The sequence below is a fragment of the Lactuca virosa genome, chromosome 9, assembly GCF_052849685.1.
Source record: "Lactuca virosa cultivar CGN04683 chromosome 9, Lactuca_virosa_CGN04683_v6, whole genome shotgun sequence".
NCBI lineage: Eukaryota > Viridiplantae > Streptophyta > Magnoliopsida > Asterales > Asteraceae > Lactuca > Lactuca virosa.
The window spans coordinates 97,544,994-97,570,268 of NC_136434.1; the positions used below are offsets into that span (position 1 = coordinate 97,544,994).

General features: G+C 38.4%; 3 protein-coding genes across 4 annotated transcripts; 1 reads left to right on the forward strand and 2 right to left on the reverse strand.

Moving 5' to 3' along the window:
* Positions 1–1,219: 1,219 nt before the first annotated feature.
* LOC145140727 (protein PSK SIMULATOR 1-like) lies at positions 1,220–2,957 on the forward strand. Its single transcript, XM_079074131.1, has one exon. It carries the CDS (start codon positions 1,323–1,325, stop codon positions 2,748–2,750), a length of 1,428 nt encoding a protein of 475 aa, XP_078930257.1. The 5' UTR covers positions 1,220–1,322; the 3' UTR covers positions 2,751–2,957.
* A 1,306-nt stretch (positions 2,958–4,263) lies between these two features.
* Positions 4,264–8,043, reverse strand: LOC145137863 (actin-like). The gene is made up of 5 exons (XM_079072004.1): positions 7,862–8,043; positions 6,733–6,805; positions 5,381–5,774; positions 4,685–5,298; positions 4,264–4,606 (listed from the first exon to the last, which is right to left on the reverse strand). Exons 2-5 carry the CDS (start codon positions 6,790–6,792, stop codon positions 4,541–4,543), a joined length of 1,134 nt encoding a protein of 377 aa, XP_078928130.1. The 5' UTR covers positions 6,793–6,805; positions 7,862–8,043; the 3' UTR covers positions 4,264–4,540.
* Positions 8,044–9,377: 1,334 nt separating this feature from the next.
* On the reverse strand, positions 9,378–13,724 carry LOC145137592 (amino acid transporter AVT1A-like). Of its 2 annotated transcripts, XM_079071721.1 has the most exons (13): positions 13,593–13,724; positions 13,287–13,477; positions 12,324–12,610; positions 12,010–12,224; positions 11,704–11,727; positions 11,438–11,618; positions 11,148–11,364; positions 10,900–11,035; positions 10,581–10,604; positions 10,332–10,473; positions 10,172–10,215; positions 9,986–10,048; positions 9,378–9,689 (listed from the first exon to the last, which is right to left on the reverse strand). In XM_079071721.1, the coding sequence occupies exons 2-13, from the start codon at positions 13,457–13,459 to the stop codon at positions 9,597–9,599; spliced, it is 1,599 nt and encodes a 532-aa protein (XP_078927847.1). In that variant the 5' UTR covers positions 13,460–13,477; positions 13,593–13,724; the 3' UTR covers positions 9,378–9,596. The 2 variants fall into 2 exon arrangements, with proteins under 2 accessions (XP_078927847.1, XP_078927846.1); XM_079071720.1 differs by lacking the exon at positions 13,593–13,724 and having other exon boundaries at positions 13,287–13,586.
* Positions 13,725–25,275: the final 11,551 nt, after the last annotated feature.

Below are 25,275 nucleotides of genomic sequence, written 5' to 3' on the forward strand. Positions count from 1 at the left end.
GATTTCAAAATATATTATGGATGTCTAAAACTTTATAGAGAGATTTCAATGTCATTGAGTAAGAAATATGATGTGCATACGTTAACTCTTAGACCATTTACATCTGTTCGTGCACATGGCTTTCAACTTGCCACATAGATATATTAATGTTCCACGTAAGCTCACTTCTTGCAAACTGTGAAAGGCGTGCAACATGATTTGTGGGTCCATCAACCACTAACTTCATCTTTTATCAATGTTTAAAAACCAATCAAATATTGTGTCATTACTTTCTCTTCTTAAAAATAATGAATATGCTAAATGGCCCACCATTTGCAAGGAGTTAGATATTGCAACTGTGTGGATGTTCTTAGTCAGTGGCGAGGCTATAGTGTGCCTAGACCTAAATTTAATTTTTTTTACAATAAGTTATATATAAAATATATTTAGGACCTACCTTAAATATTTTGTATGACCTACCTAAATGTGTTTGGTAAAAAAAAGGAAGAAAAAAATATATAAACTATACACGATATAAGAAATATCATATTCAGTGGCATGAAAAAATCTCAAGTCGACTCCAAGAACAAAGTAGTGAACATGTTTTCTTTATGAATAAATTGTTTTCTCTTTTACATTTCCACACCAAAAACTTGTTTAGGCATGTTTTTGACTTATTTACTCCAAGTATAAGTTTGTTTTAGTTAAAAAAATAAAATAAAAGAAAGACCGATTTGGGCTTGGTCCTTTCAACACCAATTTTTATATATGTTAAACTAGTTATTTTCTGGTTGAACCGACATGATTGAACCTAATTTTCTTTTTGAATCAACATGATTGAACTCCGTTCGGGAACCACGTGGTTTTCTATTCTAGACTCGCCACTATTCTTAGTAAAAATCCATGTATTTCTTTAAGGAAATCCAAGATATAAAATATTGTATCTTTATTAAAGACACGTTGAATTTGGATTTTTTTTTTTTGTAGTATAAAACTATAAATATATACCAATATTGGAACTTTGGAAGTAAAGTGACTAAACATGTGTATTGGAATATACTCTAGGGTCTCTTTTTTTTGTAGTATAAATATACACCAACGGCTTTAACGACTTTTGTGTCTTCTTGGATTAACAGCCCCTAAGATGACCACACCCTGCCCACAATCCATATCCAGTTTTAGGCAACAACGTTTCCAACTATCGGAAACCATAATCATGAACATAACCCCAAATCCCCAACCCCGACCCCACCCTCATGATCTACCCCTTCTCCCGCATTTTCTTCATCATCACCAAAACAAAAACAAAACGTATGTAACATCTTCACAAACACCCTCCAATCATGGTGGCTTTCGCTTCCATTGCTTGTCTCAACGGCAACAATGGCGGCGTCAAAAGATCACCCAACGAACAACCCGCAAATATCCCCCTTGGAATCCTCGTATTCGAGGCTGCCAAGACCGTATCCCGCCTTCTTTCACTCTACAGATCTCTATCCGATCCTGAAATCTTGAACCTCAGGAAAGAAATCTTTAAATCTAAAGGCGTTGTTTATCTCAATTCTGATGACGAAGGGTATCTCCTAAACCTGGCGTGTGCGGAAAAGATCGAAGATCTTGACAAAGCTGCAATCGTAGTTGCAAGGCTTGGCCGGAAATGTTCGGATTTGACGTTGAGTTCCTTCGATAGGGTTTACACTGATATTAAATCAGGAACGACGGATTTACGGAAATTTGAGTATGGGACAAGTAAAACAAAGAAGAAAATTCGTAAGTTGAAGAGATTCTTGTCGGCGACGTTGGGTTTGTATGGTTCGATGCATTGTTCTCCGGGATTGGAAGCGCCGGAGAAGAAAATGAATTCTCCGGTGCCGTTCAAAAACATGATGAAGTTCCCGGCCATTGAATGGAGAATACCGCATGCGCAGCCCTGGAAACAACATGTTCATCACACAAAACCGAATTTATGGACCCTGCCTTTCGAAAAAGTAGTTAGGCTGACGTCAAGAGTTGTATGCATAATTTATGCCAGGATTTGCATGGTGTTTGGACCATACGTGTCTGATTTACCAACGGCATACACCGGCAGACAAAAACACGTTACTGCACAAATCCCATCTGAAATCTGGTTTATCGAGCCCAGAACGCCTGACAACAAATCTCCTCGGCCAAGACTCTGGATTGTTCATCATCATGAACCAAAATCTCCTCGGTCAAAACTCGTGAAATCCAAATCCAAAAAAAACTTGACTCGGATAAACCCAAACCCCGATAGGTCGATTCCGACTGAGGAAGCCAAAACCGATCAGGTATTCCACGACGCCGGTCCCAATACTGTTGGCGGGTCCCGTCTTCAGATTCTTTACGCCAACCTCATCATGATGGCGGAGGAAAACATGGTGAGAAAAACCATAAAAGATGATGTGCGGGATGAGATGTATCGAATGTTGCCAAAAAATATGAGAGCGATGGTTAAGGTGAAGATCAGGAGGCTCAGGGATTGCAAGGGCAACAATGGTGGGAAGCAGAAGATGAAGGAAGCGTTGAGGAGTATATTCATGTGGCTTTCACCCATGGCGCACAACACCTTGTTGTGGGCACGGGAGAGGAGAGTGGAGATGACTCGTTTTGACGCCAGGCCTCCTGTGCTGTTATTGCAGACATTGCATTTCTCAGACAAGGAGAAGACGGAAGCTGCCATTGTTGAGGTATTAGTGGGTTTAAGTTTTATATACATGCAACAGAAGAGTCGCCGGATGCCTGCAGCTTGATGGCGGCGGATGATGGTGGACATGTCTGAAGTTTTGAACATGAAAAAAAAACTTGTACATGATATATTCAAATGAATAATAATTTTTTTTCCTTGGAACTGGAGACAATTATTTAAAACACCACTAGTAAAATGCAAGAGAAAACAAAGACTGGGACTACAACAAAGATGAGCAAATGACTATAGAGCAACAACACGATACCAATTAAGACCACCTGATGCAACATAGGATTAATTAAATAATAAGTGTTTGAATTGACCTTTTAGAAAAGTTTGGTTGTATAGAAAAAAAAAACTTTTCAAAAATTTATTGTAACAGTAAAAAAAATTTAGAAAAAAACTGTCATCGAAGATAATATTTGATTGTCATTATACTATTGATTGATAGTGCTTATGATGATGCCCCCTTACCCTTCCCCATAATGTTGTTTTATTAGTATGGATTATGTACATGTTATTATGAATATTTAATCAATTTTTAAAAATCTTATTAATATGATTTTTATGTCGTTTTGTAAATATGGAGTCCTTTGGAGTTAGGCAAAGCCGTTGGCTATTTTACTTATCAAAACTTTGAAACCGCAAACATTTATAGTTGTGTTCAAAGCGGCTATATACATACGTATACTTGTCGTAACTTCCTAAGATATTAATAAATAAACTTGGTTTTCACTTTTCAGTAGTGATGTCGTTTGGATCCATTGAAAGTCTTGGGTTTCGTATGGCGGGCTAAACAAAACAAGATAGCTTCGTCTGGAGCTCTCCGGAATAGGGGTATTGAAATGACCTCGTCCCTGTGTGGAGTCTGTCAAGAGTCAGAAGAGACAGGAGATCATATCCTGGTCTCGTGTCCACTAGCAAAAGGTATATTACACTCGATTCTTAATTGGTGTAACGTTCAAGTGACAGGGTTCCATACGGTCACTAACATGATTGACTTCACCTCCAAATGGGGGAATTGTCCCAAAAAAAGAAAAACATTAATCACGATCTTGTTCGGTGCATTGTGGTGTTTATGGAGGGCCAGAAATGATAGAATCTTCAACAAAAATGAATGGCAACCGGCGAGAATAGTTTCTACTATAAAGGCCCAAACTTTTGTATGGGTAAAACAATCGTGGTGACAGGGCAAAGTTAGAATGGAGTTTGTGGAATAAAAATCCTCTCATTTGTATCTGAATCAATGTAACAATTTTCACCTCGCTAGCCACTTGCTGCTGGGGTAAAGTAATGAATAAAATATATTTCCGCCGGTTCAAAAAAAAAAAAAAAAGATAAATATGTGTAATAAACATCCAATAGCATGCATGGTTGTGAGTTGTGACTTTCTAATTTCTAATATGCATATATTGTGGATGTGATGAATCGGTATTCATCTTGTTTCCCAAATTACCTAGTACTTGGTAAAATGCTGATAATGTTTAGTTTAAAAGGAGTAGTCATATTCAAGTGTTATAATTGCATATAATAAAAGAAATCATCGTCAGACATGCATGTACAAGGGAATTAATAAATGGTTTCCAATTAAGGGACGTAAGTAATTCATTTATAGAAACAGACACAGTAGTATCGAAACAAAAACAACAATCAAGTGCAAATGCAAATGTAAATGTAAATGCAGATTGTATTACTATTTCAACTACCAAAAAACTGAAAAAAATTTGTAGAACAATATGTAAGAAGAAATGGACAGCAGCATTTTCCTCTCACTAAACAGACAGAGTACTCAATTCAGTAGTACCACCTTTTATTATTATTTTCCTGTGTCATCAATCCTCCTCCTCCTCATGTTTAGAAACATTTCCTGTGCACAATGGATGGGCCCGACTCATCGTATTCAGCCTTAGCAATCCACATCTGTATTCACAATTGATAATTATTATAAATTATTTATTTATGTCAAAGTCAAAGTCAACGTGTGAGTAAAAAATTTACCTGCTGGAAGGTGCTAAGAGAAGCCAAGATGGAGCCACCAATCCAGACACTGTACTTCCTTTCAGGTGGGGCGACGACTTTGATCTTCATGCTGCTGGGGGCTAAAGCAGTAATTTCCTTGCTCATTCTATCAGCAATACCAGGGAACATAGTGGTTCCACCACTGAGAACAATGTTACCATACAAATCCTTCCTAATATCCACATCACACTTCATGATAGAATTATAAGTGGTCTCATGGATCCCAGCAGCTTCCATTCCGATCATGGATGGTTGGAACAGAACCTCCGGGCACCTGAAACGCTCAGCACCAATGGTAATCACCTGCCCGTCGGGCAGCTCAAAGCTCTTCTCCACAGCAGAGCTAGTCTTGGATGTTTCCAGTTCCTGCTCAAAATCAAGCGCAATATACGCCAACTTCTCTTTCATGTCCCTCACAATTTCTCTCTCAGCACTAGTGGTGAAGGAATAACCTCTCTCAGTCAGAATCTTCATCAGTGCATCCGTCAGATCACGCCCAGCAAGATCCAAACGCAATATAGCATGCGGGAGTGCATATCCTTCATAAATCGGCACAGTATGACTCACACCATCTCCAGAATCCAGAACAATACCTACAAATTAATTGCAAAACCAACCACTCCCACTCAGTAACCAATTAATTATGTAATTATGTAATTAAGGGAACTTACTTACCTGTGGTACGACCACTGGCATAAAGTGAAAGGACAGCCTGAATTGCAACATACATAGCAGGGGCATTGAAGGTTTCAAACATGATTTGGGTCATTTTTTCACGATTGGCTTTTGGGTTGAGAGGTGCTTCCGTGAGAAGAACCGGATGTTCCTCGGGGGCCACACGGAGTTCGTTGTAGAAAGTGTGATGCCAGATTTTCTCCATGTCATCCCAGTTGTTGACAATACCGTGTTCGATTGGGTATTTTAGAGTTAAAATACCCCTTTTCGATTGAGCCTCGTCACCTACGTATGCGTCCTTTTGTCCCATACCAACCATCACTCCAGTGTGACGTGGGCGTCCAACAATGCTAGGGAAAACAGCTCTTGGTGCATCATCTCCAGCGAATCCAGCCTAAATAAGAGTAAACACACACAAATAGCAACCTACTTCTACTCCAAAAAATATACATCAACTTAACAATTTCCTTTCGGATGTTTTGACTTTTGAATGAAAGCAACATTTCTATTTGGGCTACATGCAAGAAACACCAACTTACTTTCATTTATATGTTTATTATATATAGCAGTGTACTTTCAACTTTATTCTAATTAAGGCATTGGACTTTAAAAAATATATACAGTTACATAAGTAGATAATTGGATTAAAGGGTAGCCAGTAAACCCAATTTTTACTTTGCAGACATAGACACCAAATCACAATTATGTGGACTATTTCTGCCATGTCAGCTCAGCCCATTGTTGGCTTATTTGCCTAAGAAGTTTAAGAAAAAAATTTATAAATGGAAAACAATTTGGATAGAAAATTTAAGCCTCAAAGTGTATTATATAAGCAAAAACAATATGTGTGCAAGTATTCCATCCTATGTGGACTGTCAGTAGGTATTCCACATGGACATCCTATTTGGAAGGTGACGTGGAATAAAAACTTATTAACATGGGCCATGTTATTAGATTTCAAATTACCAAGTTACCCGTTACAAGGCCTTAATATGAACAATTTTGGAATTATATAAGAGGAAAAATGAAACTACATTGTTATTTCTTGCATTTAGCGTTTCCATTTGTGAAAAATTAGATTTGACCAAATGTCCATTAGTAACCAATACAAAGCATTGTAGCATGTTGGCCTGTGTTTTGTAATTTTTTGTGATACTTTAGATATTCTATGAATGGCCAACATTGTTATTAAACCATATATAGGATAAAATGCTGCATTTATTTTGAGGGGGGGATTATGAAATAAGAATTCAGTCCCCAAAATAAGCATACAAGAAGCCATTGATCTCAAAAGAGTATGAGAGTAAAGTAGTTTTAGCTACAAAACTACAATACCACATTCAAACTGATACCTTAACCATTCCAGTTCCATTGTCGCAGACAAGTGGCTGAATATCCTCTCCATCTGCCATCTTAACTCAAAGCCTGTACGATAATAGGAAAGATGAAATGTAGATTCAGGCCAAGAATCATCAAAAGACATGGAAAGTAGTTTTTTATGATGTCAAATGTCGAAATTTTTCGTCGACAACAAGATATCTGGGAAGAACATAGAAAATCCAACACGAATACATCAAAGATAATTTACAAAACGATTCATCATTGTCAAGAATCGGCCAAACATAGCAACTTGATCTCGTATTGTAACATTTACGATTTCTGTTTTCTATTCACATGATCTGTAATGTATAAAGAGTTGTGATTAACAAAACGAAACAGTGTTTTGCAAAGATTTTTTTTGAAAATATCAAGATCAAGTGTAGAAAATGATTATGGTTTTCTGAAAAAGTAAACGTTTGTCACACACCATGTAGAGTTAAGAAAATCTAAAATGCAACGCTAATTTATGTGTATGTGTGTTGATAATATGCATAAAATACATCAATTAATACATAGATACGTACACGAATATGTTGTATTTATGTGCATGTACAAGTATGTGTGTATACAAAGATAGATGTATAATTGTATATGTAAGCAAATGTATGCCATGTACGTATAATTTGGGGAAAATTGGTACGAAGGGAAACACAACATTCAAATGTGGAACAATTAGATGATATCATTGAGAAGCGAATTTGTGATCGTAAATGTAGAAGATGTTATAGATCTGCAGTACATGAAAACAACCGACGATAAAATAATCGGATCTCAAATCGTTTCCATAATGCAATATCCGATTAATGTAATCAGAAACAAATGCTTGCAGATAATAACGTCAAATCACTATAAGAAACAAACAAAACAGGCATCACGATGATAAAAATGACAGCGGAATGCTGGGATTTAAATGAGGAAAAGAAATCGTCTTCAAACTCAAAATAAACAGATCAGTCGTTAATCGCATCGAATTATATCTCAAATAAGTGCCATGCAGAGAGTCAAAAACGAAAAGATGTTAACAGAAACCGAAATCGAACGCATTTGAGAGTATAATCAACGAAGAAAGATGATAATAATTCGAGAATCGAGAGGATTTACCTATCAAGAATTGCGAAAGTTGATTGATCGTGATCGTGATCGTGATCGTGAGCGAGAGAGAATGGACCTGGCTTTTGGAAAGAAACACTCAGATTTACCTTGGGCGAGTGTGTGTAAATGGGGAAATGGAAGGGTAAAATGTACTTGAAATTCGGGAGATCGCTACACCACCCATTCCATTTTGTTCGAGCTCCCGCAACAAATCAAAAATTCTAAAATTAGTTTGTTTATCAGGGTCAATTCTTTTTGCAATGTTTGCCGAAGCTAGTAATGCCACGTCATATTATTATTTTATATTATGGTTTTATTATATTTATTATATTCATATCTTAAATTAGTTTATCATATGATTTTATCGTTTCATAAAATAAAAACTATGTACTATAAATATTCTCCCAGCTAAATAGTGACATTTGATTGTTAAATTGCGTATTTTAGTTTTGATTTGTAAAGATAGTATAATCATGTACTATAGATCTTCGTTAGTGTAAAATTCTAAAGTTATATATATTAGGTACATGTATATTATGAATAGAAAATATACAAACTAATAGAAATACAAGTATATAAATTGACACATATAATACCAATAAAGTTATGTACTATATGATCTAAAACGAGTAATGGATAAAATAAAACAAAAATTCTACGTTATTAAGTTTAGTACATACGAATTTGCTTTTCAAAAAGTTTTCTTTGTTGCTATGTTGTAGTTGATGGATGTGTTTCTACCAAAATCTTCGCTACCATTTACATTATAATATCTATGGTTAATCGTATAAAGACGTTACATTTCACAATTTATTATTCAGTTTAAACATAAATCTTTTTTTTATTAAAAAAAATCCTTATATTTTTTTATTTGGCTTATTTACCAAGTTTTCCATTAATCTTCTAGTTTACACGGTTTTTTTCGTAAAAAACACTTAATATTTTTTTCAGTAAAAAACTTCATATTTGACAAATTGTTTTGTTTGAATTAACTTTTTCGTTTTTCTCACGATTCTCATGTTTTTTTGTTTTTTTTTTTTTGTGTTTTTTGTTGTCGTTTACGGTGTTTTTGATACTTTTGAACATTAAAACCCGAAAGATTGTTAGTAGTGTATAAATTATAGCATTTTAGCAGTGTATAAAAATATAACAAGCAATAGAAGCTTGAGAATGAACTTTGAAAACAATTCAAATGCAACTCATGATAAGCTTCTCGTTAGGAAAAAAAAACACACACGAGAATTACTCGATGCCCAATTACTAATCAATTTGAGTTGGAATCATCTAATCATCTTGTTTTTGTTGTAATTAATTACCAAATATTATGAGAAATTTATTCTTGTCAAATAGTTTGAGGACTTCAAATAAGAATTTGTGTACTTAAAAAATGTAAGTGGCTGCATGCATACAAAAGTACAAATAATATTCTCCTATATTTGGGCTTTGGCACAAGACTTCTGCCAACTTGAATATTTTATCAAACTTTAAGAAATTCATATTAGCAATCACCAAAATGTACGACGTGTATCCACTCATAATGACCAAATTTTATATAGAAACATAAGTAACACACCAAGTAAGATTGCATTCGTTACATGGAACCAAAAAAAAAGTCATAAAATTGAGCTATTTTCGATATCATAATCATATAATATAACCTCTCAGTAGCCACCAATATAACTTCCTACAACTATCTTGCCTTAAAACGATGACAAATCACATCTTTGTGGGCCCAGAACAGGTCTCAATATTCCGTAACAATACTAGATAATGACGAATAAGTCCCCACGAGAGCACTCATGATACCCACCACAATAATGGAAATACTCAAAGCAATCTGTGTAAACAAGCGTCATATAAAATTCCATCAGGAAAAAAAAAACAAGTTTTCTTGTGCTATTTTTAATAATGAGGATGAAAGGGCATTTACGTCTTTTGCACAAACAACAAATCAAGAACATGTCTATGTCCCAACACTGTTCTACCTTTCTGAGTGGGACAAGAAATTGCAATTTCTGTCTCATTGACATCAGTCTCAGTCCCAGACTCAATCAAACACAGTACAAGGTTATCTGTCTTGTCCTGTCATGTCATGTGTAGTAGCACATGTCACGGTTTTGACCTGCAACTTACCTGTGTAGTTGTTGCCTTATTTCCTTGAATTTTCAGAAACAACAAAGCTGGCATTACAATTGCCTGTGTTGAAAAGCATACAAATTAAAAGTTTTCACTTTCACAAGAATTCAAGAATTACATTAATAGCCATGCAAGAATTATTTAGTTTTGAATGTAAAGGGGTCAAGTAAAGTGGATACTTACCACCATTACACATAGGAGTGATCCCATCAATGCCATCACAGCACCTGCAGTCAAAGTTCAAACATACAAGATTCAGTTCATCACATAACACAAACATCATTTTTTTTAATTCCAACGGAATGAACCATTCCATTCCGTTCCTTCCCGGATTCCATCTTACCAAAGAAAGGAATGAGAACTGCAACACAGACAGTAGAGAGGACTAGTGCTGTTCTGAGAAGAACATAACACCAAGTGCTACTCGAGACTCTTGCAGGTAACAGCTCTTCTATGGCACTAGCCAATGGATTCATAAGCAAAGCATATGTATATAATGTCAAGGAAACAAGTGAAATAAAACGATATAGAAATTAAAAACTAAAAAGGAGGATTATAATTCTATTCCTAGTTGGTTATAATCATTAAAAGGATATTTGGTGAATGGGTTGATGACCTGCAATTTGTTAAACATATATTAATACACATAGCAAATTATTTCATTTTTAGTCCCAAAAAGTTTTCAATTGCAATTTTGTCCTTATTTGAGGTTTTTGGTTCCTTTTCAAAGTAAAATGACTATATTTTTTGGACCAAAATTAGTCATTTCATTTGGGACAGAGACCAAAAATGTTACAAGAACCTCAAATAAGGACCAAATTTGAAAAGAAAAAAAAAAAAAAAAAAAAAAAAACTATAATTATGGACCAAAAATGTAATTTATTTACTGTTTATTTTAAATTGACACTTACCACTATCCACAAAGCAAGTTTTGAAACAATCACATTATCTGGCATGTTCAATGTTATTTGAGACAAGGTACTTTCACCAAACATGAGAAACCCCATTATTGCAACAGCCCCATACATAACCCCACTCAATGAAAAACTGAGATACATAAAAAAATAATAATAATAAATAAAGATATTAGCTCATGGAACATTTTACTTTTTTCATATTTATTTAATAATTAAACAAAAGTAAATGTTTGGTACCATACCCTATTACCATGGCCTTGCTAAACTTGGTCTTATCAGACATTGACTGGTATATATTTGGGAACACAGAATGTCCAGAATAGCAAAAGACATAAATGCCCAAAGCAAACGGAACACCATTCCACTTAACTGCGGGCCCACTTTCATGAAACCCAACATTCACTGTCCCCAGGTAAAACACACAAAAGATAACCACAACTGTAGCCAATACCCCAGTAGCTGCAAAAAATTGGCATTTATTCATATAGCTTCATTTTCAACTAGCAGATATATATAATATTGTATAAGATACCTGATAGATATGAAATTACTCGGACATTCTTCAATAAGACAGTAGGTATAAGAATGACAGCAGTGACAATTGCAAACAAGTGCATGGAGTCGAGAGTAAAACCACCCAAATTTAAGGACACTCCAGGGAACAGACTATTAAGATTGTCTCCTTCTAATATAATGAATTCCACACAATATGACTGAAAAAGTTCAAAATGTAAAGCTGTTGAAACAGAAAGGGGGAAAGAAATCATTACAAAGCCATTGAACCAATGCTTCACTTACATAAAGCTCGGTGTACAAGATGATCTGCACCAAACCCATAAGCATCAGAAGGAGTTTTATAAATCATATAGGTCACATTTGTTACACGGGACTAGACAAAACTTTCTAGGATTATTTTCAATGATGATGATGAAAAGGGCATTTTCGTCTTTTGCACAGACAATTCACCTTCTGAGTGGGACGAAAAATTAAAAATTTTGAACCGCTGACATCGGTCTGCGTCTCAGTACCAGTCTAATGCATGTCAAACACAGTACAGCTTGTTCTGTCATGTCATGTGTAGCAGGTGGGGCCACGTCAACTTACAGATATGATGAGGCGCCCATATTTTCCAAATGCAGCTTCTCCAATATCCGGATAACTAAGAATCCCTTCTTTACTCTCAAAGCAATGCCTCATGAGTGAAGCAGTGTAGCAACATATAACACCAAACACAACTAGCATTCCCAATCCTGCCCAACCAGCTTGTGCAATTGTATATGGTGTAGAAAGAAGCCCAACTCCAACCATAACATTCACCGCTATTCCACCATATTATAATAAATATATAGTCATTATAATGATAATTACACTTTCTTTAGTATTTATCATGTGTAAAGATTCATTTTGGAGATTCTCACCATTGAATACAGTCTGAGTAACACTGCATCCATGGCTAATGGGAAGTTCTCCAAGTTGCTCGTGTAAAGAACCCTTTCCTGACCATGTTGATATCTTCCTTGTGATCTTTTCAAGATCCTCTTTGCTATAAAGTTTTTCACATTCGGATAACAACCGAGCTTTTGCTTCAGCATCAAAGTTACTTTCGATACCAATATCATATAATGATGAATATATAGTGGTAGAAGGAGATCTAAGGAGTCCGAAATTTGGTGTTGCTGTGATTGAATATGAATCAATTGTCTGCCTGCAATCAAGAAAATAGCATTATAATTGCGTATTGGACTTTAATTGGGTAGCTAAATAGGTGCTCTCCTCCCAATTAAAAAAAGATGAACAAACTTCTAGGTTGACTTTAAAGTCGAATAAACTATTCAGCTCTAAAATCGGTATCATTTCTCAGCATTATTAAGCAACTTCATAACAAAGATTACAATTTTGACAAAATCAATATAACTTTTGAATTTAAAAGGTATACCTTTGACCACAAAAGTCAAGGTGTGTGTATATGTTCATAGCAAGAAAGCATCTTATATATAAAGTTCCGAACTTTTTGCCATATTTTATAGAACAATATCAAGATTGACCCACATCATAAGAGCATGACACCATGGGACCTTCTGCCAGAATAGATCTTAACTGATAATATATGATAATTATGACAGGTTTCATTATACGCCTAAACAAATCGGACGATTGTTTCCCTGATTCAATAGAAATCAAGTGGAAAACCAAGATTTCTAGCCTTCTTCAAGATTAATAATAGTAACACAGAGAAACAGATCTGTTTCCATAGCAACAGATGACAAATCCATAGCACTGCTATAGTAGCTTGTACTGCATGATGTAAAGGCTGTACGTTGCTATACTCGGTGGACAAGACTAGCTAGCTTAAGACAAGGGCGATAGAAAGCGAAACTAACTTGTAACTCTGCGGCCATTGACGAGAGGAGAAATGCGATGAAGAACGCGTAGAGTTACGACTTGCATCGTCATCGCTACCATCGTCACTATCATTATTTTCGATATCGTCGTATTGAACTTCGTCATCTTCATTATACTCCAAGAAGTACTCATCATTTGCTTTATCTCCCATTTTTCGGAGAACTTTTTACTGAAAACCCACAAAGCTTTTAGGGTTATATCAAGATTAGAAAGCTCATAGACAAAAGACAGATAAAATACGACAAAAAAAAACACGAGTAGCCAAAGAGAGAAATGAAGCTAACTCGATAAATTTGTTGGCGAAAAAAGACGTCGGTATCTTATTTGTATCACTAGTGTTGTTGTTCTAGAAATGGAGTTTACTAGAATGGTCGAAATTTGTGGGTTCGTGGCTTAATCTTATCAGAAGGTGGAAAGGTTATTTGATTGTACGTCTGTAATTTCAAAAGAGACTCAAAGTGTACGGACGCGATTCTTTCTGTTCACGAGTTTATGGTATTGATAAAGACCGATCATTCATATGACCAATGTTTTAAAAACCGGTTTTTAATTGAACCGGTCGGGTGACGTTTTTCGGTTCAACCGGATGGTCAAACCGGTTTTATATTTTTATATGTTTTTAATTGTCCTGCATACATTGATTACAAAACTTGTCATCTTTTTAGTATTACAAACGTAAATAGAATGCAACATATAAAAACAATCATTATAGAAATCAAAATCAAACGAAGAAGCTCAAAACAAACACAAAAATCCAAGAATGTCCGGTTCAACCCGATCCATTCCGGTTCAATTCAGCCGGTTGAACCGGTTTTTTACTAAAACCGGCCGGTTCAATCCGGTCAGGAAATCATTATAAAACCGGTCCAAATCAAACCGTCCTCACCTCCGGTTCCCGGTTCGATCGGTTCAACCGGCCGGTTCGAACCGGTTTTTAAAACACTGCATATGACTCATTTGAGAGTATATCAATTGAATATACAAAGTCATTAATCGTTTTTTTATTTTAATCATTTTAACATGTTCACGAACATAAACGAACGAACATAAATAATAAAACTCGTTCGTTTATTCGTTTGTGTTCATTCGTTTGTTCGGCTAACTTAAATGAACGAACATGAACAAGCCCTTCGTTCTGTTCGTTTACAGCCCTAATATGGAGTGCTTAACGTGTCAAAGATGGTCACATCATCACCAACATCTGAAAATTGTGTCTTAGATTTGGTGTACTTTAGTAAGTTTGACCCGGGGATGATATTTGATGAGATTTCAGTGGGTGTGGTAAGGGTTATTAGTTTGCAAGGTTTCTCACTCTTCAAGTAGAGTCGTAAATAGCCTGAGAACTCTTTGTCTGGTTTCATTGCATGGTTCTTGTCTGATATATTGCTTTCAAGTAGGAACAAGCGTTCGAATATCTTTCTTATTTCCTGACTGTCCCGGGGTTGAGCTAGTATCAGTCTAGACTTCGGGATGGTTTACATGTTGTAGACTTGTATGTTTCGTGATGTGGATGGCAAGTGTTGGAAGGGATGTTGGCTCGGTTCCCGCAGGTCGGTGGGATGATGGTCGAGTGCCTATAGGTCCACCGAGGTGTTGGTCGTGAGTCTTCAGGCCCATGGAGTAATGATGGCAAGAACAGTGTTGTACCATGAGCTTATCATTCCAATGGTTAGATGGTGTCACGACATATTTTGAACCAGCATGTGTACGACTTGTGTGGGTGGGACCCGACAGTTAAGTGGTTGAGACTCTTAAGTCTTGGTTCGCTAGGCTAATTGGCATAGTTCGGGTATTTTGAGCTTGTGGAAAGGCTATTGGTGGCCCAGTGGCCGATAGGTTCTAGGCATGTGTTTGGTAAAATGTTGACTTGTTAGAAAATCATGGTTGTGCATCAGTAGTTCCTTGTTGGGTTTCTTCTTTTGTGGATACGTTTCTGTTTGCAAGAGTCGTTTATTATGAGCTTGGTTATCAGTGAAGGGGTACTGGTTCTGGAAACTACAAATCATGGGGTTCACAATAGTACCCTTAGTTGATCTATTAAATGGTTACACGCCTGGGTCGGGATGGGAAATTAGTTACGACGCAAGGTTATGATTCGTTCATTGCCATGCTTATGGGGGCGGAGGAATAGTGATGACATGTTCGGAAGTCAGTTGAGCAGAGGAATCCTTTTTTGGGCATGATCATTCAGATTGGTGATATGTCGAGTGATTATGGTCGGTATGTTTCTGGCGCTCGCTTCTGAGTGAGTGGTGATGCTCCTAGTCGAGCGGACTATAGGATATGTATATCAGAACGTAATCATCAATATTTGAGCATGAATTCAAGAGTTTCAGACATAGGGGTTTCCGGTCTTGTGAAGATTATTGTTGGTCTAATTCGTGATAGCAGTGATGGAGTTTTTCGAAATTGTGTAGTTTCATTAAGATTTTGTTTGGATTGCCAGTGGTAAGAGAGGTATTTGTGCCAGGTCGGTGATGGCAGCTTAATATCGGTTTTGAATGGTATCGGGAACACCTGTTATGGATACATCAAATTGGTGAGCAGGTTGGAGAAGTCGCAAAGGATTTGCATTAGGTTTGTCTTCTAAAATTTAGTCAAGGAGGATTTTGAGGACGAAATCTAGTTCAAATGCGGGAGAATTGTAACATCCGAGTCTCGATTATGTTTTTCTATTTTTTGATTGGGGGTTTTATCATCCAAAAAAAAAGTAGAAGAATGGAGCGAAACAAGAAACCATTTATCGCATTTGTTGGAAAACTGAAAAGTCTGTTAAACTACGTTGAGGCCACAAATCGCCACTTTAGAGGGCACCATGGCGCCCAGTCCATGGGCTGAACATTTTTTTAAGGTTGTGGGACTATTTAATGGCCATTAACCCCTGTGTTTTTTATTCTCAGCCTCCATCACCCTAAGATCGAGTCTTGAGAAACCCTAGCCTCCCTTTCATATTTTTGAGCATCTCCCCTCTCCCTTCATCCATTTTGTGGAGTTTTTGTGGCTTTATAGTGAAGTATTCTTGCAAGATTGATCATTGAAGCTTTTCGTAACTGAAGAAATCAACCTTCATTCACCTTTTGGACCTTGGTTTTGTCTTAGATTTCTCTGCTTTATTGTGTTTCACCTTTGGATCTAAGAGTATTTGGAGTTTTAGTGCTTTATTTGATTTTTGGTCCCATGGATGGTTTGATCTATGGAGTTTGGACAACTCCATGATCTTTATGCAATAATCTTTTCTAGATCTAATGTTTAAGTGGAGTAGAAAGTGCATGCAAGGGCTCTCTTTACTCCATGCAAGAATAAAATTGGGATCCTAGACTTTTGGAACCTAGAGTTTTAGATATAATTGGTTTAGGGTATTCTAATGGATAAAATTGGAAACTTTATCCATTAAGATATCAATAAGATCTATATATGAGAGTTGGAAGTCTGGACATAAGAGCTTAAGTCAAAAAATAAGAGTTGAATAACAATAGGTGTGGTGTGTCCTTTTCATGCGTCAGGGTGCTTTGGAAACTTTTGAGACGTGTCTATTTTAGCCTTGGAACTCAACTATTTTGTCCAGTAGTGGGCGTTGGCGCCCAGTAGAGGGTGCGGGGAGTCTTTTGACGAAAATTTTGACATTTAACAAAGTTTTGACATTGGGTCAAACTTCAGGGTTTTGGGGTAAAAACCCGAGGTTTTGCCTCTATTGAGTGTTTAGGTGGTTAGTGAGATCAACCTTACGGGTTTAGTGTGCATATGTGATTTTCAGGTTTCAGCAAGGTGAGTTTTATCATTTTATTACTTATGACATAGTTGTTATGACATGATTGTATGTTGAGCTAGACTAGTAGGGTCGTGTTTGATGCTTGTATGTTTGAATGTTTCATTGGCCGAAACAGACCGTGGGCTGAAACAGACTATAACATCATAAGAATAAGACCATAAAATTTTTGTTTTTAAATTAATAAATCGTTATCATATTATTTCCATAAAACCAAAGTAATCAAGTTTTATCAATACATCATCATTATCAGAGTAAATCACAAAATGCGGAAACATGTGGTGAGTGCTCTGCAATCATCTCGAGCTCTTCCCTTTGAAAACAGAAGTACCTGAAACATAAACTGAAAACCGTAAGCACAAAGCTTAGTGAGTTCCCCAAAATACCACATATCATACATAAATAAACACATAATGGGCCCCACCCAATGAGTATAACGGGCCCCGCCCTAACTCGCATAACGGGCCCCGCCCAATGAGTATAATGTGTCCCGCCCTAACTCGCATAACGGGCCCTGCCTAATGAGTATAACGGCCCCGCCCACATACAATTTATATAAGCATATAGTCATATAAACATACAAACACATGCAAAATCACAAAGATAATAGCATACCGTACAATCATCGGGGCCCACCCACTGAGTATAAGGGGCCCCACCCAAACTCGCATAACAGGCCCCGCCGACATACAAATCATCTAGGTATAACCAGATACTAGCATACAGAATAACCATCGGGCCCCGCCCAGTAAGCATACAAGCACATACACATGCAAGAGTCACACAGACATCTAGCACCTTACATAACAAACCATGGGCCAACAGTGATGCCTTCGACCCGCTAAACACAGTGAGGAAACTCATCTCGCACTGTCGAATCTCACAGGAGGAATCTCTGGCTGTTGGCCCACTATAATTCTCACTCTATCAATCACCAAAATAACACCCAATTTAACATTTGGGTTCCAATCCAAATCCAACAATCCATACTTAGGGTAAAAAGACCATTTTACCCATCACCTAGTTTGGTCCAAGACTAAGGCCTAAACTCACAATCTAAAAGGCCCAAAAACCAATTAATCTTCCAAGGCCCACTTATGGCCCAATTTTGAAAATTGGGCCCAAACCCTTACATGGGCGTTAACCTAAAGCCCACCCATTCTCTTAGTCCAAACACTTGTCTTCAGATCGACTTGAGGTAAGGGTATCATCAAATGAGGGTTAGAGAGGAGGACGTGGAGAAGACTGTGTTTCGGACTCGTTATGGCCATTACGAGTTCGTGGTGATGTCGTTTGGGCTTACCAATACGCATGCGGAATTTACGGATTTGATGAATCGGTTTTTCCGGTCGATGCTCGATCGATCAGTCATTGTGTTCATCGATGATATCTTGGTACATTCTAAGACCATTGAGCGGTATGAGGAGCACCTTCGAGAGCTTGTGGGGGTTTTGAGGCAAGAACGATTGTATGTCAAGTTCTCGAAGTGTGAGTTTTGGTTACGAGAGGTTCAGTTCTTGGGACATCTCGTCAACCAAAGCGGGATTTTGGTTGACCCGGCGAAGATTAAGGTTGTGATGCAGTGGTAGGTTCCGAAGTCTCCCTCAGAGATCAGGAGTTTCTTGGGTTTGGCAGGGTGCTACCGGATATTTATCCAGAACTTCTCCAAGATTGTGGTACCCCTCACTCGTATGACGAGGAAGGACGTGGATTTCCGCAGGGGGTCGGATCAGCAGACTGCGTTCGAGACACTGAGGCGGAAGTTGTATGAGGCCCCAGTTGAAGCCACACTAGGTTCGTTATCCGAATCATGACATGGAGCTGGGAGCAGTGGTGTTCGCTCTCATGATTTGGCGGCATTATCTATATGGGGTCTGTTGTATCACTTACACGGATCACAAGAGTCTGAGGTACCTCATGGATCATCCAAATCTGAATATGAGGCAACGCAGGTGGCTTGACTAGTCAGGGATTTTGACTGCGAGATTTTGTATCATCCCGGGAAAGCCAATGTGGTGGATGATGCTTTGATCCGTAAGACGGCTAGTTCCGCTATTGGGGGCCTATGTATGAGGATTTCGATTGATTCGTCATTGCTGGATTTGATTAGGGAGGCTCAGGCCAAGGGAGTCAATAAGGAAAATTGGAAGCAGGAGAGACTCACAGGGTGAGATTGACAGGTTTGTTACCGACAGTCGTGGATTATTGACCCGATATGGACGGGTTTGGGTGCCTGATTTTGGTGGGGTCAGGCGAGCTGTGATGGAGGAGGCGCACAAGTCCGGATTTTCGATACACCCTGGAGCCACCAAGATGTATCAGGATTTGAGGCTTAGTTATTGGTGACCATGCATGAAGAGAGAGATAGCCTCGTATGTCGAGAGGTGTTTGACCTGTCGGATGGTCAAGACCGAGCACCAGAGGTCGCGTGGAAAGTTGCAGCCATTGGAGGTTCCCATGTGGAAATGGGAACATATTACTATGGATTTTATCACCAAGTTACCTCGGACAGCTATGGGATTCGACGCGATATGGGTTATTGTGGACCGTTATCCGGGAGAGCTTGTCGGCCGAGAAATTGGCTGATTTATATGTGTGAGAGATCGTTGCTCAGCATGGTATTCCAGACTCCATTGTATCTGATCGATATGTTAGGTTCACATCTCGTTTCTGGCAGAAGTTCCACGAGGAACTGGGTACGAGGTTGCATCTTAGCACTGTTTATCATCCGCAGACGGACGGTCAGAGTGAGCATACCATTCAGACACTTGAGGACATGTTGAGAGCTTGTTTCATTGATTTTGGTGGGACTTGGGACTCCTACCTTCCCTTAGTTGAGTTTTCGTACAACAACATCTACCATTTCAGTATCGGTGCACCGCCTTTCGAGATCCTTTATGGGAGGAAGTGTCGCACCCCAGTGTGTTGGGGATAAGTTGGTCATAGAGTCATGGAAAGGACTGAGGTAGTTCTTCAGAAGACAAAGCTCATCCAACAGATTAGACAGAGACTTCAGACAACTTAGAGTAGGCAGAAGAGTTATGCCGACAAGCGGCGATCCGAGTTTGAGTTCTAGGTCGGGGACATGGTCTTACTGAAGGTATCACCCTGGAAGGGTGTAATACGCTTGAGGAAGAGGGGAAAGTTGGGGCCCCGATATATTAGGCATTTTGAGTGATAGCCAGGGTTGGCAAGGTAGCGTACAGATTGGATTTGCATGAGAAGCTTAGCCAGATCCACAACACCTTCCATGTGTCTTAGCTTCGGAAGTGTGTGGCTGATGATTCAGCGGAGGTTCCTTTGGACGATGTTCAAGTTGATAATCACCTGAATTACATTGAGAGGCCAGTGGCGATCTCGGATCGGAAGACGAAGGCTCTACGCAACAAGTTGGTGACTTTGGTCAAGGTTCAGTGGCGGCATCGAAAGGGTTCTGAATGGAATTGGGAACCCGAGTCCGAGATGCGGGAGCATTACCTGGAGTTGTTCACAGCAGCGGACTTCGAGGACGAAATCTAGTTCAAGTGGGGGAGAATTGTAACATTCCGATGACGAGTTATTTTCAATCTTAACCCTAAGTATGAAGATTAATTGCATTTTAGCCCTTATGCATGGAAAATGTTGCAAAATGGCCCATAGTGGCATTTTTGTAATTTTGGGGACGAGCTCATGTGACATCCCCAAATTTCTCGGCCAGAAAAGACCGATTTATTTTTTTTTAAATAAAATCAGAGTAATCCTTTAAAAAGATGTTGCGGAATTTGTTCCCAAAACAAAACATGATAAAAGTTTATCAAAACCTTTCTTTAAGAAATGTATATTTTCATTTCATATCAAACATCGGGATGTCATGTTCCGATACAGATCAAAAGCATAAACAAGACATTATAAGTCTTACAACAGTTATTTACAACTACTGGCCTATAATCCAAATATCACTCATCATCATCCGACTATGCTCGGGGTCCACTACCTGTAATATAAAAAGTTGAGTGGGTCAGGCTTGGGAGCCAGGTGAGCATATAGGGTTTTCAACCCACAATAAATAATAAACTTATTAAGTTCTCAATCAACAATAAATTTATTAATTTCATCAACCAAAATAACCCTAATTACCCATTCTCATTATCCTCGCTTTACGTCCCTAAAACAACTATCACAAGGGACCTAGCCTAAGGATTTTCACTAGGGGTGACAACATTGCTTTCCTCAGCAATTTATGTCAAACAAGACATCCTAACATAAAACAACCAATAAGGTGACAACATTGCTTTCCTCTGCAATTTATGTCAAATAAGACAAACATCGGGGTGACAACATTGCTTTCCTTCAGCAATTTATGTCAAATAGGCACGAAGTCACATCGTCGCCATGTGCTAAGTCCATAGCTCTTATTTATCGACAGTATTTCCCACGGGAGTCCCCCCCCCCTCCCGCAATACATGTCAATGAGTTTTCCATGTGCTAAGTCCATAGCTCTTATATATCGACAGTATTTCCCACGGGAGTTCCCCCCCGCAATACATGTCAATGGGTTTTCCATGTGCTAAGTCCATAGCTCTTATTTATCGACAGTATTTCCCACGGGAGTTCCCCCCGCAATACATGTCAATGGATTTTTAGAGTACAGCTGATGAACATATAGTTCACACACTTACAGGTTGCAAGCCTGCTAGTGTTCCACAGACCATCTAGAATAATCCATGGTTGTCATCCATACTCTGCTGAATGACGGGGGCCAACGTTTGGGTAAGAGCTTTTCTCATATTGCACCACTCACGCCAACGTTTGGGTAAGGCTTTTCTCATATTTCACCACTCACTCTCAACTCATGATCTATATCACTGATCATCTCATCTATCCAACTCACCTTTCATCACACACCCACTATTTAACTCATGATCTATATCACTGATCATCTCATCTATCCAACTCACCTTTCATCACACACCCACTATTTAACTCATGATCTATATCACTGATCATCTCATCTATCCAACTCACCTTTCATCACACACTCACTATTTCATCTACCCATGTTTTACCCGACATTTTTGTAGATAAAATACATATACAGTTTAAAATTATTTAAAAACATGTATAAATCATTCCTTCAATATCCATCTCAAATAAACAAACAATATATATTCACATAGCACATATTTTATATAAAATACTTCATATCTATGTGTAAGGTGAAAGTAACTACACACTCACTTGATTTAACGATAACCGGGCAGCACTTCGTTGCCTAAAACGATCGTTTCTAATAAAACCGGGAGTTTTATTGAGAAACCGAGCTCTGCGAAGGTCGGGCTTCGAAACCGAAAAGATAAATTTGTCGGGCTTCTCGGGCACTTCGTGGCGTATGCCGGGGGTTATACTTGATACCGAGGCTTTGGGGGGTGTTAAAATGAAAGAAATATCAAGAAATGGGCTAAAAGTGACAATTTTCCAAAATATACCCGGGAGGTCTCGCACCCTCCTATTTATAGGGGCCGAGGCTGCTGATCGGACGGCTAGGAGGAAGCCATACGGCAGCAGATCCGAAGGGTGTTCACGTGGCTCGCACATGCGAGGGTCCGGTGTCGCCTCCTGATTGGACCGAGGTCTAGTACGAGGCTTCGGACGTGGCGTTATGGGCGAAGCTCGGATGCATCATCAGAAGGGTACGAGGCAGCTCCTGATTGGCCGAGCCTTCGGTCCGAGGAGAATGTGACACGCGTCGACAGGTGGCCTCGGATGACTCAGCAGTTCGAACACGTGGCACGATTTGGGCGAGGGTGACGTGGCCGAAGCCACCTATGCGAAATTTCTCGATTTTTGTGCAAAAACTTCTAAGATACATAACTTTCGCATACGAGCTCCGTTTTTGACGTTCTTTATATTCACGCGTAGGTAAAATTACGCTCTACAACTTTCGTTTAGACTTCGTCGGCTAATTTTGACTTTAATTTTTATTATATTATTTTTAACAGACCGGGACAAGAAATCCGTTAAAAATTCATAACTTCTTCATCCGACGTCCGTTTTCGTCTGTCTTTTTACCGTTGTGCTACTATTGACGAGACCTTCGACTCTCATTTAGGTCGTGTCGGCTAAAAATCACTCGATCTAAAATTCGAGTTTTTAGCTGTCTGCTGCTAAGCTGAAACTTCGAAAAATCATAACTTCCTCATACGAAGTCAGATTTGGGCGTTCTTTTTATACATACTCTCGGTTTAACGAACACTACGACTTTTGTTTAGATCACTAAGGCTAAAAAGTGGTTTATCAAAAACTCACTTTTTACGTCATTCGGCACCGTGCCGGTTTTGTCGCGAAACTTCGACAAGTCATAACTTCTTCGTTATAACTCGGATTTCGGCATTCTTTATATATTCGTAATCCTTGTCACGACCACTACAACTTTCTTAATAAATATCGGCTTTATCTAATATTTATTTTCGACGCTCATTTTTATTCTTAATTAATTAAACTCTAATAATTAAGCATAAAACACATAATTTTCACATAATATTCACATAATTCCTTTTCATTTCTTCTAAATGAGTTACAAAGGTTAACCTAGACTATTATGTCAATATTAATGCCTAGCCTAGAAACACAGGCGTTACAGCTCACGTACGTTGGGCGTATGTAGCATATGTTGGGCATACGTGCGTGATCCACAAACCGTAATTTTTAGGGTTTAAACCCTATATAAACATCATTAACTCTCCAATGCTCACTCCCTTACCAGGCTCCAACCCTTATTTCGTCCATTGCAACCCTAATCTCTTGTGTGTGTTCCTTTGAGCTTGAAAGTGTGTGTTTGTGGTGTTTTTGAAGCAAGGAGAAGAGAGAAGCACCAACTTGGAAGATCAAGACCACATATATCCAGGATCACCTCACCTCTAAGCTTCATTTTGAGGTATAAAGATATGAACTTGATGATCATATCACTAGATCGTGTTTATGTTAAAAGTTTATGTTGGATCACCTCACCTCACCTCTAAGCTTCATTTTGAGGATCACCTCACCTCTAAGCTTCATTTTGAGAAGCACCAAAAGGTATCTTAATGGGTTAAGAAGCTAAGGTTTTAACTCTTGGGCATTTGCTAGCCATGCAACACCATAAAGTTGGAAACTTTATGGTGAAGGACGTTAGTTTAGGGTCAGATCAGAGAAATGGATGAAAAGGCTTAAAGGAATAAGCTCTTAATAGAAGGATTAATGGAAGACCTCGTACGTTGGGCATACAGATTGGTACACTGAGCGTACTAGGTCAACCTCACGATTCTGGTCAAGGGCTGAGTACGCCCCGCGTTCAGGCTGGGTACGCCCAACGTACTCAGCTGTGTTGACCAAAATTTGACTTTTGACTTTTTTACTTTGACCAAGTTTGACCTAAGGGCATTTTAGGTAACTTGAGTGGTATTTGAGATTGGTGGTATTTAGGTGACCAATTGAGCTGTCATTTGGAGCTGTGTTCTATCAGAGATCTTTTCAGACTGAGAGGTGAGTTTTCCTCACTGTACTTTCGAGTCGAAGGCACCAAGGCCGACCTATTGGTTGATAACATGTTTCATACTATTTGTTGATATATTGAGCACGTAATAGACCTTTATGACTATGATAGCTGCTAATAGGTGTTAGACTGGTAGACCTGTAGGACTACATGTGATTATTGGTTGTATGATTATCTGTTTGATGAGTATGATTGTTGTCTATTATATGTCGACATGTTATGTGGGTTGAGACTACTGCTTTGTGTTTTCGGTCAATAGAGCGGGGCATTTCAATCGGGAGGTTGTGGGTCAAGGCATTCTAACCGGGAGGCTGTGGGCCTGGGTAATCCAACCAGGAGGTTGTGGACCAAATATGTGGTATGCAGGGCAATCCAACCAGGAGGTTGAGGACCCAACATGCTAAATCTATGTATATTATATGTTGTGTGATGGTACGTTGGGGGAACTCACTAAGCTTTGGCTTACACATTCAGTTTATTGTTTCAGTTATTTTAGAGGATCGTGGGAAAGCGAAGGCCTGATCGTGCATATCTTCCTATTTTCATGATATTGGTTTTTGGGACACTCTGATATGACTTTACTTTTGAAACAATGGTCTTTTGTAAGCAATTATGGATAATGGTTGTTTTTTTTAATTTTAAATTTCTATAATTTTTGGAGCGTTACATATCAAATACCGAGGAATAAGCA

Bases quoted from the DNA above. Each gene is read 5' to 3' on its own strand.
- LOC145137592 (XM_079071721.1), bottom strand. From the start codon at position 13,459: ATGGGAGATAAAGCAAATGATGAGTACTTCTTGGAGTATAATGAAGAT. The intron at 12,611-13,286 runs GTTAGTTTCGCT...TCTTGATTGCAG, and splicing joins CAATGGCCGCAGAGTTACAA to GCAGACAATTGATTCATATT. The intron at 11,728-12,009 runs GTAAGTTGACGT...GGTTTGGTGCAG, and splicing joins ATGGGCGCCTCATCATATCT to ATCATCTTGTACACCGAGCT.
- LOC145137863 (XM_079072004.1), bottom strand. From the start codon at position 6,792: ATGGCAGATGGAGAGGATATTCAGCCACTTGTCTGCGACAATGGAACT. The intron at 5,775-6,732 runs GTATCAGTTTGA...ACTCTTATTTAG, and splicing joins ATGGAACTGGAATGGTTAAG to GCTGGATTCGCTGGAGATGA. The intron at 4,607-4,684 runs GTAAATTTTTTA...TTGTGAATACAG, and splicing joins CTCTTAGCACCTTCCAGCAG to ATGTGGATTGCTAAGGCTGA.
- LOC145140727 (XM_079074131.1), top strand. From the start codon at position 1,323: ATGGTGGCTTTCGCTTCCATTGCTTGTCTCAACGGCAACAATGGCGGC.